The 16,081-nt window shown below is 39.9% G+C and overlaps 1 protein-coding gene across 2 annotated transcripts in view; it reads left to right on the top strand.

The window, feature by feature from the left end:
* The window catches only part of LOC122885592 (receptor tyrosine-protein kinase erbB-4-like), a 329,729-nt gene that overhangs the window by 171,553 nt on the left and 142,095 nt on the right, over positions 1 to 16,081 (top strand). For both annotated transcript variants that reach the window (XM_044216868.1, XM_044216867.1), the window contains exon 3: positions 6,959 to 7,145. In XM_044216868.1, coding sequence (XP_044072803.1) covers positions 6,959 to 7,145 — 187 coding nt within the window. The remainder of the gene's footprint in view (positions 1 to 6,958; positions 7,146 to 16,081) is intronic.

Raw genomic sequence — 16,081 nt, 5'->3', positions numbered from 1 at the left:
AATGAATGGCATATTAATTTAATTTATATTGGTGTAACACTGTTAACAATATGAGGGTACAAGACAGACAGGGAGAGAAAGGCATTCAGTGTGTTGAACAGAAAGAAAGAAAATGAAGTGAAAACAATAGACAGAATGACGAAGAGAGAAAGAGACAAGATACATGCGCTTTTTTAATTACTGTGTTAGTAAATCAATAGGAGTTGTGCCATGCTTCATTGTCTGGGCTGTGACTAAGGGAGAGGACTTAGACAAGCTGAGGGCATCAGGCACGAAATGCTGCGGAAAAATCAGCCTCATTCAACCCGTGAACACCGAATACCCACCCACAGCTCGCCCACCACAACCCATCTGTATAATCAGACTTCTTACTTTAGATTTACAAAGGGGAATTAGAGACAGAGACTTCACAGAAGATCTCACCTCTCTCCTTTTTCAGTTAAATTCTGTGACTGCATGCATCACTGCTCATCAGAAACATTACCTGACAAAACATACTCATATTCATTTTCAACAATATCACACTGCAGTTTTTACTGTAGATTCAAACTAGGGCTGCATGATATGGTAAAAAATTCATATTGCGATTATTTTGACAGGTATTGCGATTGCGATATGATTCACGATTAGTGGGAATGACCATTTTTGCATCACAATTTTCATTTTCACTGAAAAAACTATTAAAATCATGATGATGTGACATTTGTCGGGGTATGTACCGAACAAACATATTTTCTTACATCTGGAGAACAAGATTTGTAGGCCAGGACATCTCTGCAGCACTACATTACTTCATTATAATGCCATTTTGTCACATTGTACTTGTATCAAAACATTGCAGCTTCTTTGATTTGAATATCGCACTTGGCCATATTGCGATTTCGATAATATTTTGATTAATTGTGCAGCCCTAATTCAAACCATACTGAGATGCTATGATTGGTTTCAAAATAATGTACTTAATGTACTGTATAGTAGTACTAAGCAATAGTCCTAATCAGATAGAAGATAGAAGAATCCTTTCAAACATTACAGTACCCACTGCATGTGCATATTTGTCGTATTTGTGTGTGCATGACTGTAATTTTGTATGGGTCCACATACTAAGTCCCATAGACCCCACTGTAGTTAATGGGACCACAGCAAGGAGCCAGGTGTTCAGGAAATATTCAGCAGGAATGGGAAGCATCCCATCCAAATGGAATCCAAAAACCACATTAATTTGTGCAGCAGATGTCTATTCCTGTGCCATGGATTCAGCATGCTCTAGGAGAGTTTTCTGTTGTAGTAAAATAGAATAACAAATGATGATGTTACTGAATAAAAAAGTAAAAAAAACTGAGTAAAAAATAAAATACATTTCAAACTTACTCCTCAGAAATAGCTGATAAAACATACTCTCTTTTGGGCACCTTGTATTTGGAATATCAGTGTTGACGGGGTCAACATTTTCTAAGCTTTCTTTCTCTATCTGACCTAAAATGGGCGAGCCCACTCGCATTTGGATACTTATTCATACATTTCTGTTTTTGTGTCCACCTCTGTCTGTTCACATGATTCTCTCCCTATTCAACCTATCCCCTCTGTTTTTGACCATCATGGTGTTTTCTGTCAAAGATGCATGCACCTTACAGGGCTTTCTTGTCATCATGCTTGACAAGTAGACTGTTATACTGTCGCAACCAATGACACTCAAGCATCAATTGAACACTGCACATTGCCTTGGCGTACACGACATGCACACTCTGAAGAGGGACTTCTCAAAGTCACGCATTCTTGCTAATCCCATTAGCAAGCGACAGCCACTCCAAATCTCAAACCAAAGCCAAAAACTCACTTTATTTTAAATAAAATATGTTAGTAGAAGAAAATCCAATAGAACTGGAATTATCTATAGTCATTATATACTTCTGTACATGTTAGTTGTTGCAGTATGCGCATTTTAATTAACTGAAATTCCCTTTCTTGTCTTACTATAAAGGGAATATAAATATTATTTGCCTCATTGAAATCCTCAGTGAAATCCTTGAGCAAAACAATGTTTCTGGAAAGCAGCTGGCATTGACCCTCGGTAGAGGCAAGGGAAAGACATGGAATGCCAACAGAGAGGTTTCAAATCTTTCATGCCGCTTGTTCTTTTTTGCTTTTGTTACCACAGTCAACAAAAAAAACCTGTCTAATCTCACATGAGATTTCTTTAGTGCAGCCACACAAACACACACAGATTTGTTTCATGAGAACATGAGAGATGTGATGTAAGAAACTGCAGGGGTAGTTTCTCTTCATCTTCAAAGATGAGTCATCATAATCATCTTGTCCAAGCAATAAAAGACACTTGAGTGATGCACATACATACACTCTCGTGCACGCACACACACACACACACACACAAACACACACACACACACATCAAAGGCAGCATCAACTGCAGGTGTTTGAAGTGGCTCATGTTGGGTTTAAGTCACTCCAGAGGGAATGAGGTGTTACAGGGGAGCTGGCAGTTTTTGGGGGTTGGAGGTGGGCACTTTGGCGACTTAAAAGCATGGCAACACTGCTGCTCTGAGTTTGAGTATGAAGTAAAGACTCACAAATTTCATCAGGGACGTTACTCCTACTGGGAAATATTGCACTCACGCAGCACCAAACTTGATATAGTAAAGCCATATTATAACTGACTTTGTGAGTGAAATGCGAGTTATTCACAGTGGACTCATTTATAAAGATTAATGTCAGAAATTAATATCAGAACAGTAATGAAGTCTTCACTTTTCAAAATGGGACAATTACTAGCAACATTTTTGGTACGCTGTCAGTTACATTGAGGATGAGCTCCTGGGAAAACTCAGGAGGATTTTCTCACTTATACTTGTAGACACTCCATCCGGATTCTGTGTCTGTTTACAGATGTGGATGTGAGCTCAGGCAGAGGGTTTAGGGAAGCGATATGGAAATAGAGGATGAGGGCTTAGTGATGCAAAGCAAACCTTAAGCCCTCCCAGTGCCTGTGTATCAGACTTCAATGACCGCAGCCCTGTGGAGCACATCGTACGCCTCAATATGTATGGAAATGAGAAGTAATCATGCTAACGTGTGTTCAGTCTCTTCAAACATGCTAATGGTGTCATTGCACTTTCAGCCCTGCATCACTCCTCCCCAACATTTCACCCCTCCTCAGACCCTTTGCTGTCTCTCTGTCTCTTTCCTGACCTAGAACAGGTGTGGTTTTAATTATGCATTAAAATATATGTAGAGCCAGTCCGATCCACTTGACTGAGCTCTTCTCCGTGCAGTGTGAATCCCACTCTCTCCGACTCCCTTTCCTTCTCTATCCTTTCTCCTACCTTCCTTTGCTAACTCTACCCCTAAACCTCCCTCCCTCTCCTCTTCTTTTAGAAGTTGGGGATTGAAGGACTCGATTTCAAAACCGCGCACGTCTCAGTGACTCAAGTGAGGGGTTTGTGCCGCTGCCACACTTCCGTTCACAAATGCTCCAGCTTGGGGAGGAGGGAGGAGGGAGAAATCCCTGTTAATCTAGTGAATCTAGCTCTCTCTGTGTCTTTTGTTCACTGTTACTGGGACTCTGTGGTGCGGGGTTGGGTGAGTGACTGTGTGTGTGTGTGTGTGTGTGTGTGTGTGTGTGTGTGTGTGTGTGTGTGCTGCTACAGTGTCTAACAGAGTCTAACATCCCACTCTCTATGCAATCTCAGTTTTTAAAAAGCTGTTCACAAGTGATTACGGATGATCAACAGTTTGTACCTTTCTGTTTGAATCTGATATAGCAGTGCATATTTCGCCATAAGAGATGACCATGTTGACATAAAGAAATACTGAACTGGAAGAGAAATAAGTACGAACAGAGCATTACAACTTACAATGTGTCAGCAAAATGAGACTGGTTTTCTGTCACATGTGCCCCATACACCTGTATCAAGATAGTTGAAGAGCTATTTTTACCGGGAGAAATCCAGGACAACAATGTGTCATGTTGTTATCTTTAGCAGGTAATTTCCTGCTCTAATTGCACTGTAGCTAAATAGGGGAGGTCATGCAAATGACTCTGGAATAAATTTAGTGCAAGCACACACAAAAAAAATTGAATATGCTATTACGTTGGCACCTGTGCCAAACTCAGCTTTGCTACTGCATCACACAATGTGGGCTCTTGTGTATTAACACATTTTTGAATATCATGTTTTAGCTGTATTACTTTTGGGACTTGCACGTGTTAAAGCTTGCTGTTGCCTGTTTCCCTGAAGTGGGCATACGGTACACTTGGACTGCACCACTGGTGTTGCGAGGGGGGTGCTTGTTGATCTGTGTTTAATGAAAGTGACCACACAGCAGGTTTGGTCATTAGCTCAGCAAGGGCCTGTAATCACTACAAGTTGTTTCCCTTTTTTCATGCAGTTCATTATTGAACAAAAAATCTGTGGAGAGAAAAGCGTGTGTACCTGCCATCTTCTTTCTCCCTCGTTTTATTTCCCTCTGCAAGGCTGCACTTTGGAAAGTATTGATTTGGTGGCTTGAAAATAACAAATCGGCAACCGTGCGAGTGGGGTAATAAGGCTCAGGAAAAAAAAGTGTAAAAAAGCACCCACGAAGTGTGTGCCCTGAAATAAATATCAGCTACTGTATATGCTCAGATTCAGTCAGCCAGCTTTTGCTCTTACTGCTGTGTGCCACCCTCCACCTTTTGGTAGCAGGAAGAAGAACCTAGATTGAAGATGGAGGCAGAATAGTTTATGGCACAGTGCCCAGGGCAATGTCGCTGGACTACATAGACAACATAGCTATTTGGTTGTGTAGCAGAGTTGAAACGACCTTGAAACCCCCAGCAGGGTGAATGTGAGTCATCCAACAGATTTCAGCTCTTGGCTAGTGAAATAAAGTCAAAGTGTGAAGTATGGTCCTGATTAACACCATAGATACATATCAAAGAAGCTCAACATATTGTACACATGCATGCATGCACACCTAGTTACGATTTATATACACAAATGATAATGTACACAATAATGATGTATCAACTTTTGTTCCCTAGAACCCACCATTATCTTCAGTGATTCTCCGACTGTTTGAATATTTATATCTACACAAGTAGCTTACTTGATCTTCTTCTCCAACTAGTTTCTAAACCGATAAACACATGCACACACACACACTGAATATAAATTCCCCATCACTCATTCACATGAATACACACAGATTCACCAGACTCTGGCCCGTCTGTTTCTATTAATGGTAATCAGCAGGGTAATGATGACGGAGCTGTGACTGCGGCTTACTTACTGGTGGCTGATGGCCATGCTCTCTGACAGCTGTCAGCCGCCATGACTACGCTGCCAGGGTCCTCCTTAGGACTTATTTCAGCTCAGCACATCAGCTGCAACAGCACTTCACACATAGACTTGTTGATTATCAACATTAGCGGGCCGGCGTGGAAAGACTTGACCGCCTGTCTGCTAATGACAGCCACCACGATGGTGGATGGGAGAAAGAGGACACAGCCTGTCACTTTGATTCATGCAACAGCAGCTCCAACTGGGTGGCTCCTCGCCAAAGTCTCGACAGTCGTTACATCCCCTCCTAAATGACATTTAAAGTGTGAAGCAATGGCTGTCCTTGTGGCTCACTCACCCCAGGCCAGACCCCGGACATGAGTGCTGAACCCTGTGCCAAGTTTTGCATTGAGGTCACAAACCCTAGAGCAAGTTCTCCTCACTCAGATGCTCTAACTCAACTTGCTGGCATGATTGAATATGTGGAAAGTGACCTTGATGATAGATGTTGTCAGTGATCTGATGTATGCCTGACTTTCCTTTTTTATCCATTTCTATTTTGTTTGTTTCTAATTCTACTCTGCATTCTCTCTTCCACTCCTTTCACCCCTTTCGTTGATTTCAGTTCAGTGGCAACAGTTTTGGCATGACATACATGTATCTATTCTGTACATTTACAAAGGTAAAGGTGATACATTGAATTACCTTCAATATAAAATAATAAATTATGAAACACTGAAGGGTAGGAGAAGAAACATTTTTTGAAATATTGTTGCGTTTGTATATCTTGTACAAGGATACAAGATAAACCCATCACCTGGTTCTATGAAGTAGAACTCTATTAAAACTGTAAGAGACCAAAGCATTTAAACTGCATGACACAGCAAAATGAAATCTAACATTAGTCTCAGGATACATCTGCAGTGTTCAGTTTTTGACTGTGAGGGAAGGGTTTGAGGGACATATGCAATACGTGCTTTGGCTCTGCTGGTTCTGCAGGCTTCCTTGCAGCCAAAACATGCATATTCATAAATTTGGTCTATGCTATGTGATTTCATTCAAGCTGGGCAAAAATGTGAAAGACATTGTAAAACTATGTATCCAGTTGTGTCCAATTGTTAGATCTTGTTGCTGTTGTTGCAGGAGGTGGCACAGTAATGACATACATACATACAGGAACCTTTGCTTGTTACATATATTTAGGGAAACACATCTTAAAATATCTTTTTCTTTGCCACAAGGTCTAAGTCATAAACTAGTATTACTTGATTGTCAATGGCAAAATCTAACAACAGAACAATGACAAGTAAAAAGAGGAATTGCAGTCAGATAACAGTTTACCAGAAATTGTGCAGTGCTATATGGGCTCATAATTTCTATGGAGGCGTTGCCTGAAAACATTGTTGGCTAAACCCTGAACTCCTCAGACTAATGCACTGGAAAAACATGAATATGGCGTCCTCAAGGCCTGCTAGCAGGCACTACAGTTTAATAAACTGCCTCTTAGTTTTGTACTAGCTTACTCACTGAATTAATAATTTTAGATCCACTCAGATTTTTTTCGTTCATGTCTTTCACATAACATATGATTTGATTCCTTAAGTGTTTTTTATTCAAGCAACAATATTATGCATATTTAAAACATGCATTAACCCCTCCCTCCATAACTCTGTCCACAGTCTATCCGAGAAGTGACAGGCTATGTGTTGGTGGCCCTGAACCAGTTTGACTACCTGCCTTTGGAGAACTTGAGGATCATCCGAGGAACCAAGCTGTATGAGGACCGCTACTCCCTCGCAATATTCCTCAACTACAGACGTGATGGAAACTTTGGCCTGCGCCAGTTGGGTCTGAAAAACCTCACAGGTGAGTGACTGAATTATTTTCTTGTTATTCACATTTGTCTGTGCTGTGTCTTGTTGTCGATATTTGTGAGTACCATGAGTGCCTTTTGAGAAAACTGTAAATAAGTTAGTCAACACTGATGATGCAACTTCAATAGTCCAATCTTAGAAAAAAAAAAGTTTTTATCTGAGATCAAACATTTAACATTCACTAAACATCATTCATCCTAAGCTAGTTAGCTAAACAGATGGTTAAAATATACAGGCCCAGTTTGGTTTTGCAGTGAGGCGCACTTGTATGTAATGTTACTTTTTATAATTTAAAGTTTAGTCGAAAGTGGTCTCAGCAAATCCATATACCAAATGTCAGCTTAATGAAATGGGAACAGAAGGTGATTGTCAAATGAAAACAGCCTGATATTTTGAAAGCTATTTTTTTTCTTCTTTTTTTATAACTAATTATGTAGGTAACAGCTAAAATGTGGATTAAATGAATGCTTCACAGACTCTCACCTGAAACTTCATTATTCACTTCATTCACTTCATTACCTTGTTTCAAATGACTATCCTTGGAGTTAATGATTTTAAAAGGTCTTACAGCTGAATTCAACTGTAAACAGATATCCTTCTTGAGCTACCGGTGTTAATCAATAGTTGCTTAGCACGAGGTTGTCCACCCTCTGTTTTTGAAATGATGCTGACTAGCACCAGGTATTAGTATTGTTTCACATTGATCTATTAGTAAGCTGGTAAGGATATCACCAGTATCATTTAGAAAATATCCCACAAAGAGTATAGCAGTTGATTTAGAAGCTGCTTTCAGAAAATCTAAATACAATTGCAGTGAAACACTGGTTGGAGGGTACATTGAATTAATAAATCAGCCAATTGTTTACTGGCTTCAATCCCCTTCATGTGAGATTGGAATATGCAGACAGTCTGCCTCTTCTTCTTCTCCGAGGTACCCGACTGGTGCTGTTTTGACAATTAACCCTCTCACACGTAGGGATATGATGCTGACTCATAATGTTGTGAAAAGACTTTATCTCTTCTACTATTTCCTCTAATCTCTCCTGCTCACACAAATATCTCGTTTGATTTACAACCCACTCTGCAATCGACCCAAGACTGTTTCCTCAGAAGTCAGAGAAGACGGTGAATGTGATTGCTGATAAATAGCGTACTAAGTAGGAAAACAATGTGTGGGTGGCTCTGCATCTTTATGAACAATGGATCCTTATGCTGCTAGGTTTCCTCCAGCGCCCTGACCCTGAGGTCAGTAAGAAATGAAGCTCTTGACTTGCAAAAAAGATGTAGAGCTTTTCCAATACAGGGCTAAGTGGGGCATGCCAGCGCCAGGGCCAGGGCCAGCTCATGATGTGTGCAACACAAGATCAGAGGTGTTATTTACTCATTTCGAAGCTAAATCCAACCTCATGAATCTTCTGAGTGAGTGAAAATGGAGAGAGAGAGGCTGAATAACATTAAGTAGAAGTGTTATCGGTAAGTCCTGGTCAGTTGTGTTTAGTCCCATGGTGCAAGCACTACTATGTTTATTTCCCATTTTTGCCCTCCAGTGCAATCATAATATAAATTATTTTCCTTATTATCTTTTACACATAGGGAAGCATGAGAAATGAGATTTGAATGATTTATTAGGTAGCACCACAAAGTGCCATGCTTGTCCTCATTGATGAGGAATGTCAGTAAAATGTGCTTTGAAATTACTTTTGCTGCTTTTTTCTCTATGGAGCTGAGCTCCCAGTGCAATCAGACTGGACTGGTGGGACACAGTACAATTACCACCCAATGATGTTTTGGGAGCAATATTAAACATATACATGAATATACAGTATGTTATATATAAGCATGATTACAAGTATGTCAAGGAGACACTGGGGCAACATGAGAAAGACAATGCCATCAGTGTGCACTAGAATTAAAAAAATCTCTTCTGTAAGGAAGAAGCATGGCACTGAGCTTGTGTCTCTGCTGCTTCCAAGCCATCTTCTAAATAATTCAGTTGTCTCTCATTGTTCTCTTCAACTGTTCCTTCTCTATGATCCCCCAGAGTCGAAGGAAACAACACATCCATCCACAAGTGTATGTGCACCAACAGTATGTGTTGGTGTGTTATGTTCCATCTTGTATTCTTTCTCGCATGTTGCGCCATACTTAGGGAGTTGCATTTGTCCAGCACCACAACTTTTTTGCCAAGCCGGTCCTCTTCATTGTGGTGCCAAGTTGAAGCCAGTGCTGAGGGAGCCGGGGCTGGTCTGAGAAGCTGCTGTTTGATGTGCCGTCCGTGGCCTCGAGCCACGAAATGGAGGGGAAGTTATGCACAACAGCCATGGCCTGAATCTGCTCTACTTCATAACTCTGACTGTTTGAGTTTCACTCTTGTATTTTTCGTTGTTGCTAACAACTAGAACAGAATAGAATAGAATCTACTCACTTTCTTGAAGTAAATGTTATCATAAGATATGAGTTAGGAGATTTTGTTGTTATTACAACACACCAACTAGAGGTCCCCAGTGCTCCCTTTGGTTCCTAGTAACCAAGACCCGACCCAGGACCCCAATCAGGTACAAATTATATGCAGTCTAATTGTGTCCAGGTAGGGTCTTGTGCTATTTCCCAGGGTCTTGTGTCTGTGTCTCAACATATCTAATACATAAGTGGATCCAAGCCATCATGCTATCAGCTGTGGTCATGTGTTGCTTCATCATCATTGCAGGAGAAAAATGTATCTTTTGAGGCAAGATAGTGTGAACTGTGAAGTGACATGTGTCACTTTTTGCCCTTGGCTGCTCATTAATTGGTGACGCATCATGCTGCTACGAGTGCTGGTGTTGTCTCTCTTTTCTGGTCTGCTGGAGTCAGCTGCATTTTGGATTAGGTGTGATTATACTTGAGTCCATTTCAGACCAGTTGTGACTGTCCTCAGGTCCCTTTTCCATTTGAAATGTATATATGCATATAAAGTTTGGGTTGATAGGAGCTGTTTAGGATCAGGTATAACATTTTGGACCCGTAAAGACCTTGAACACCAACTTATCTCTTTATAACAAGAAACTTGTCTTGGAGGGTTTATCATATCACTGCTTTTTGCACAGATGGTCCTGACAGTTAAACAAGCTCTTGCTGGCAGGGGAAGAAACAAGTCACTTGTGTCCCAGTTTGTTCTATTGCAGTTGTCATCATTCTACAGTGTACTGCTGAGGAAGAATATAAGCCTGAACCATCAGGATAGATCCACTCCTGTACATCAAGCAGCACAGATCAAAACTCTTTAGTGAGTCCGAGGCTAGCCGTCTCATTCATTACAAGGCCTTTGATGTTGCAGTGATATTGGTCCACCATACCACCGTCAGAAGCTCCCAGGAGAAGTGTAAAATGATCGATATAATCCATGAGCAACATATATAGGAGGATAAAACTTATTAATCGAGATAAGGCACAGTAAAAGACCCCTTCAGTGCTGAAACCCACTCGCATTTCTACTTGGGTCGAAATTGCCTTAGGATGAAATCAATTTGTCGCTAGTATATTGTAGCATTGCACTTATTGATTTTTTTAGTGCACTCTCTGCGAGCTGAGAATGGACTCTCTGGATTTGAGGCGACTGGAGGATGGGGTGGAGGAGGTCTCTGGCTGAGCAGGGATAGGACTCCCTCCGATGCACCTTTCAATCAAGCTTAGCTAAGTTATCCTCATGAATATGAAATATAAGGCACAGTCAAGCCGGGGAAAGTTGAGGGATGGTGTGTGTGCGCAGGGGTGTATAGAAGTGAATAAGAAATGTAAAAGACACTTTGTGCTTAAGTGTGGAAAGTTTAGTCATGTTGATTGTTTAATATACTTTGTGGGGACAAAAATCTGTTTAGAAAGTGATATTGTGAGGACTCATCCTCCATCCAAAGACCAAAAGCTAGTCCTTGAAAGGTTACCCATTTTAGACTTTTTGTGTGTACAAGTGAACCTCCTGATTGCTGCAAAGAGAAGCTTCAAGTATTTCTTTCTACCTTTTCTCCCTATAGCCAAGTAAGAAAAAGGTTCAATAGAGCCGCCTCCTGACATTTTTAAAGTTTCTGTATTGTGATGCATGCTGACCCACAGTGTCTTCCTTCCTGCTTAGGCAAACATTTCCAGCACTTCCGTCTGGATTCACATGAACCCTGGGCAGCCTCTGTGCTTTCACATGGTAATTACAGCCTGCTTCCCTGGCAAAATAATAACAGCCTCAATAAGGAGCACAACACAGATGAGCTTTCTGATTTAACACATTTTACTACTACCCTCCCTCCCTTTCCCTCATTTCATCCAGTATCATTTTTTTTCAGATTTGTTTAGTGTTGTTGATTCATTTTTCTAACCACCCTACGCCTGCACTGCGTCTGTCCAAAATGAAGCATCCAATCTGAGGCCCCATCTGCTGAATCATCCTCTCTCGTCTCATGCATGTACACAAGCCTGTGTTTTACGCCAAGGCGTTATCCACTCCTTCATGGCCCATCTGCTCTCTCTTTATCTATCCCATTTTCTGTCTTTCTTCCATCTTTTTATCGCTCTTTCTTTGGCTCTGTGACTCTCATCATATTTCAGTTGGCTGTCTTGATTTGTCACATTGATGCCTTTCACACAAACACATGCAATGTAATGTTTGTACCATTTTGTACTGTATCCAACACCCTTTTGAGCACTTCAGTCCTACTGTCTTCTCCAAAACCTACCGAACTGGGGACGGGGAAATCTCAGTGAACTTTCACCGTCATGTGACAACAATGCACAAGAGAGGCAGGGAAAGGATGGCATGGGATGGGGCAAGGTGAAAGGGACGATTTGACTCAGTGTGTTTCCCCCAGACGAAGGACTGCTGAGACGGGGACATAAAATTGCTACCCCCTGATCCCTGAGACTTCCATTCACCGTCTAACTACTAGGAAAAGAAAGAGCAATTCTGCCACAGGAGGCAGGCAAGATTGGTTCAGTGCACGTCACCAGAATTCAGTCGAGCCTCTTGTCTGGCAGCCCACAGACCTCAGGTCTCCTTCAATTGTGTGTCTAATTGATTACTTCCCATGCAATTACTCCCGTGTCACACTCAATATTTCACCGCCCCAGGAAGGGGGCAAGAGGGACTTTCTTTTTGAAGGACGACATTCATATTGTCACATTTGTGAGCCCCTAATGTGGATCGTGAGGAGACACATGTTAAACTGAAGTCCGGAACAGGCTATCAGCGGTGGGTGGTGTTAATTGATTGCTCTGTAATACCACTGTGTGACAGAGATACTGAGACTACTAGAGCCAATGGTTGGGTTTTTATGCCAGGGGAACAACAGGACTGAATTTCTTTAAAAAGTTTCTTTTAGTTGTTTTGTTATTTTTGTGCTATAACTGAACAAAGCTAACACAGTAGGATACTGTTAATTTATACACTTTTGGTTAAATTCTTGATATTTCAATACCTTTGGCTACCTCTGTCCATGATGGCCCTGATTTTCCCAGATCGCAAATCAAGAATCATATCCTTCATAATTTCTCACTTATAATTTTACAGCCTTCCATCCACTCCTTCCATGTTTTACTTCCTTTTTTAAATGTGCCCAGTTCAACCATTAGACATATCCTAGTCTTATTCAACCGTAAAATGTAACTTGGACAGGACAATTCACTGGATTATTTTTGCTTGAGGCTCATCCGCATATGTCGCTTACAGTGTGGCCTTAAGGGTGCAGTGTTGCTTTTTTATGCTTTTGTTATTTATTATTATCTTAAATAATGTGATTTTGAGATTTCATAAGCAGGAAATAACTGGGCTTTATGAAATATTAATGGACAACAACAGAACAACCTGCTATGGGAAAGGAGAAATAATAATAAAAAATAGATCTGAACCAAATAAAAATGTGTGTCTCTGTGTATTACATATAATAAATTACTGGACTCTATCTGTAGCACATTAAACTTTTTGTTCAAAATGCCCTTGTATCAAACCAGGCTTCCAATGTTTAAACAACCATTATAGCAACCATTATTACACCACCTTATGTCTACTGCATTTTCCCCTTAAACTCTGTCCTTACCGTGATGCAAGGCACTGGAGAAGAACAGTTTGGACAAAAGGTAAAAGGCCTAGAAGCTATAAATAAAAAGCGAGAGGAAAAACAGAGAAGAATTATAAGAAGAAGAAATGATCACTTTTTTGATAGCATTTGGAAAAGTGGATTGGCAATTGGTAATCATTCCCTATTTAATTATTCTCATCATTGAGGGAAGAATAAAATCACCCCTCAGCTTCAATCACCACCTAACTCTAGGATCACAATTCATTCTTTACTGTAGATAGAAAAATCAGATTAATGACTACAATATATTAGTTTTTCATTAGTTCATGTGTTAGCTACCTAGTTGATGTCATGTAAGAATGTATACTAGAAAAAATTACATGAATCAACTGACTTGAACATTTTCTAGGTTTATATATTTATCTGATGCGGCTTCCCTAAGAGACAGTAAAAGGCTTTTTTGATCAACAACTCTGATTTTTCAAATGGCTAAATATCAGACATGCAAGTGAGGAAAACATTTTAGAGTATTTGTTTAGTCAGATGTGTTTTTATATGTAAATATAGATGTAAATAACTGGTAATACTTTTTTCTGTTATGTCTATTTATTTATTTTTGTTTATTTTTAAGTATATCAGCACAGTAGTAGCCACATATGTAGTATGTGGCTACTACTGTGCTGTTTACAATGGTGGACTCTATCCTGCCTGATTAGAAATATTGTCCAGCCCAAGCCTCCATCTGTCTCACCTTTCGTCAGCTAGAAAAATATGCACTTGCCTAAACATGACTACATATCCTTTATTACCAATTTGCCTTCCAAACTGAACCTCTACAGCCCGCTGGAAGTGAGAGTTGACTTTCACCTCATTAAAAGTTAAAGTAGGCGTGGAAGGAATTTTAATGCCAATTAATAATCAAAACACAGTGCTCTTCTCTCCTTTTCCAACATTTCTATCCCCCCGGGCTATGGCTTAGATCATGCTAAGATCTGCCGTGATGTAGATGTAAAACTGGCTCAGAGACCAATAGGACGCTGTTCACTTAGTTTAAATCTCGCCTGACTACCCTGTTATTTCAGCAGGGAACAAGGGACAAAATTAGTGTAAATATGTCTGCTTGAATATGTGTGCTGGGGATTAATTTGCTCTATAGGTTATGTAAATTACCATATGTTTCTCATCCACTTGAACTGTGCAGACTGCTAATATAAAGTGTTACATAAGTATGTAGCATGTGAAATGTGTTCATATTCATTTATTAAATATATCTCCTAGCTCTCTAAGCCAGTGTAAATTTCGGTACCTGATTTTGGTAAAGTTTTAAGTCTTTTAGTCTTAAAAAAAAAATAGGTTTGGTCAAATTGTGGTGTGTTATTTGATTCATGTTAGGTTTCGTCAACAAAAACTAATAGCAGTGCAAGTCTTTATTTATATAGCACATTTCAAACACAGATGCAATTCAAAGTGCTAAATATAGGCATAGAAATGCATTAGAATTACATTAAGAGACAATAAGCGATAAAAAACAGAATAAAATCAATTAAGATAGAATAAAATGAGATTTTAAAATGCAGATGAAATTGAATCAAATAAAAAATAATAATGAATAAAAATAGTAAAATACAAATGACAGTTATAGTGCAGTTACAATGCACTTTGTTGCCCCAAATGCAACAAAGGAACATAAGCGCAGTAGCGAAACCAATTTTTAATTTAGATGTAAAAGTGTCTAGGGTTGGTGCACATTTGAGATCATCAGGAAGTTGGTTCCATCGGTGTGCAGCATAGTAGCTAAAAGTAGTTTCACCCTGTCTTGTTCTGACTCAAGGTTCTACCAGTTGACTTCCTAAAGATGTTAAGGGCCCTACTGGGTTTATATCATTCAAGGAGATCAGAAATGTATTTTGGCTCTAGATTATTGAGTGATTTATAAACTAGTAGCAGCACTTTGAAATCTATTCTATAACTGGAAGACAGTGTAAAAATTTTGAAACAGGAGTAATGTGCACAGTTTTCTTGGTTCTTGTTAGAACTCTGGCAGCAGCGTTCTGAATGAGCTGAAGTTGTCCTACGGGTGTTTTTGGGTAGACCAGACAACATACCTTTGCAATTGTCCACCCTGCTGGAAACTAAGGCATGAATGAGTTTCTCTAAATCTTGTTTGGACGTAAGACCTCTAATTCTTGCTTGAGATGATAAAATGCTGATTTTGTTATTGCATTTACGTGGATGTTGAAGCTCACATCTGAGTTTTCGTCTTTATAGTTCTATAGAACTTTCATTCTTTCCTCCTTATTGCTAAATACAATGATTTCTGCCTTGACTTTTTTTAATTTTAGGAAATGTAATTGCCTCCAGCTATTTACTTGCTCTAAGCATTGACAGAGTGAGTCTAAGGGACCATAGTCACTTGGTGAAAAAGCTAAGTAAATCTGAGTGTCGTCTGTGTAGCTGTGATAAGCAACATTATTGTCACATATGATTTGACCTTGAGGGAGAATGTAAAATGTTATTCCCTGTTTCCTGGTTTTGGCATTTCTTTCGTTAGAACATCCAAAAGCAGCACAAAAGTGTGCCATTTTATATCAGAACAACTCTGTAAGATGGTGGCGGCAGAGATGCATCTCACATTGATTCAGTGGAGCCACGAATGTTAGCAGTCTGTTCCTCATCGCCATCACCTCCAGTATTTGGCCATCTGAAAAACTGTCTAAGGTTTTTTGGCATTTACCTTTCCTCCTTGACATTATCCCTAAATGTCACAAAGGAAGTATCTGTGTTACTGACTGTTTGGCTAACTGGCTAAGGTTGCTAGGTAACGTAGCTTGTGATAGTTGCAAGCGTCAAGTGATGAACGTCACTCTATGCACAATGAGGGTAAAGA

Source organism: Siniperca chuatsi, linkage group LG12, assembly GCF_020085105.1.
Source record: "Siniperca chuatsi isolate FFG_IHB_CAS linkage group LG12, ASM2008510v1, whole genome shotgun sequence".
Taxonomy (NCBI): Eukaryota; Metazoa; Chordata; class Actinopteri; order Centrarchiformes; family Sinipercidae; genus Siniperca; species Siniperca chuatsi.
Note: the sequence above shows the minus strand (reverse complement) of the source record. Positions and strands in the feature narration are given on the sequence as shown.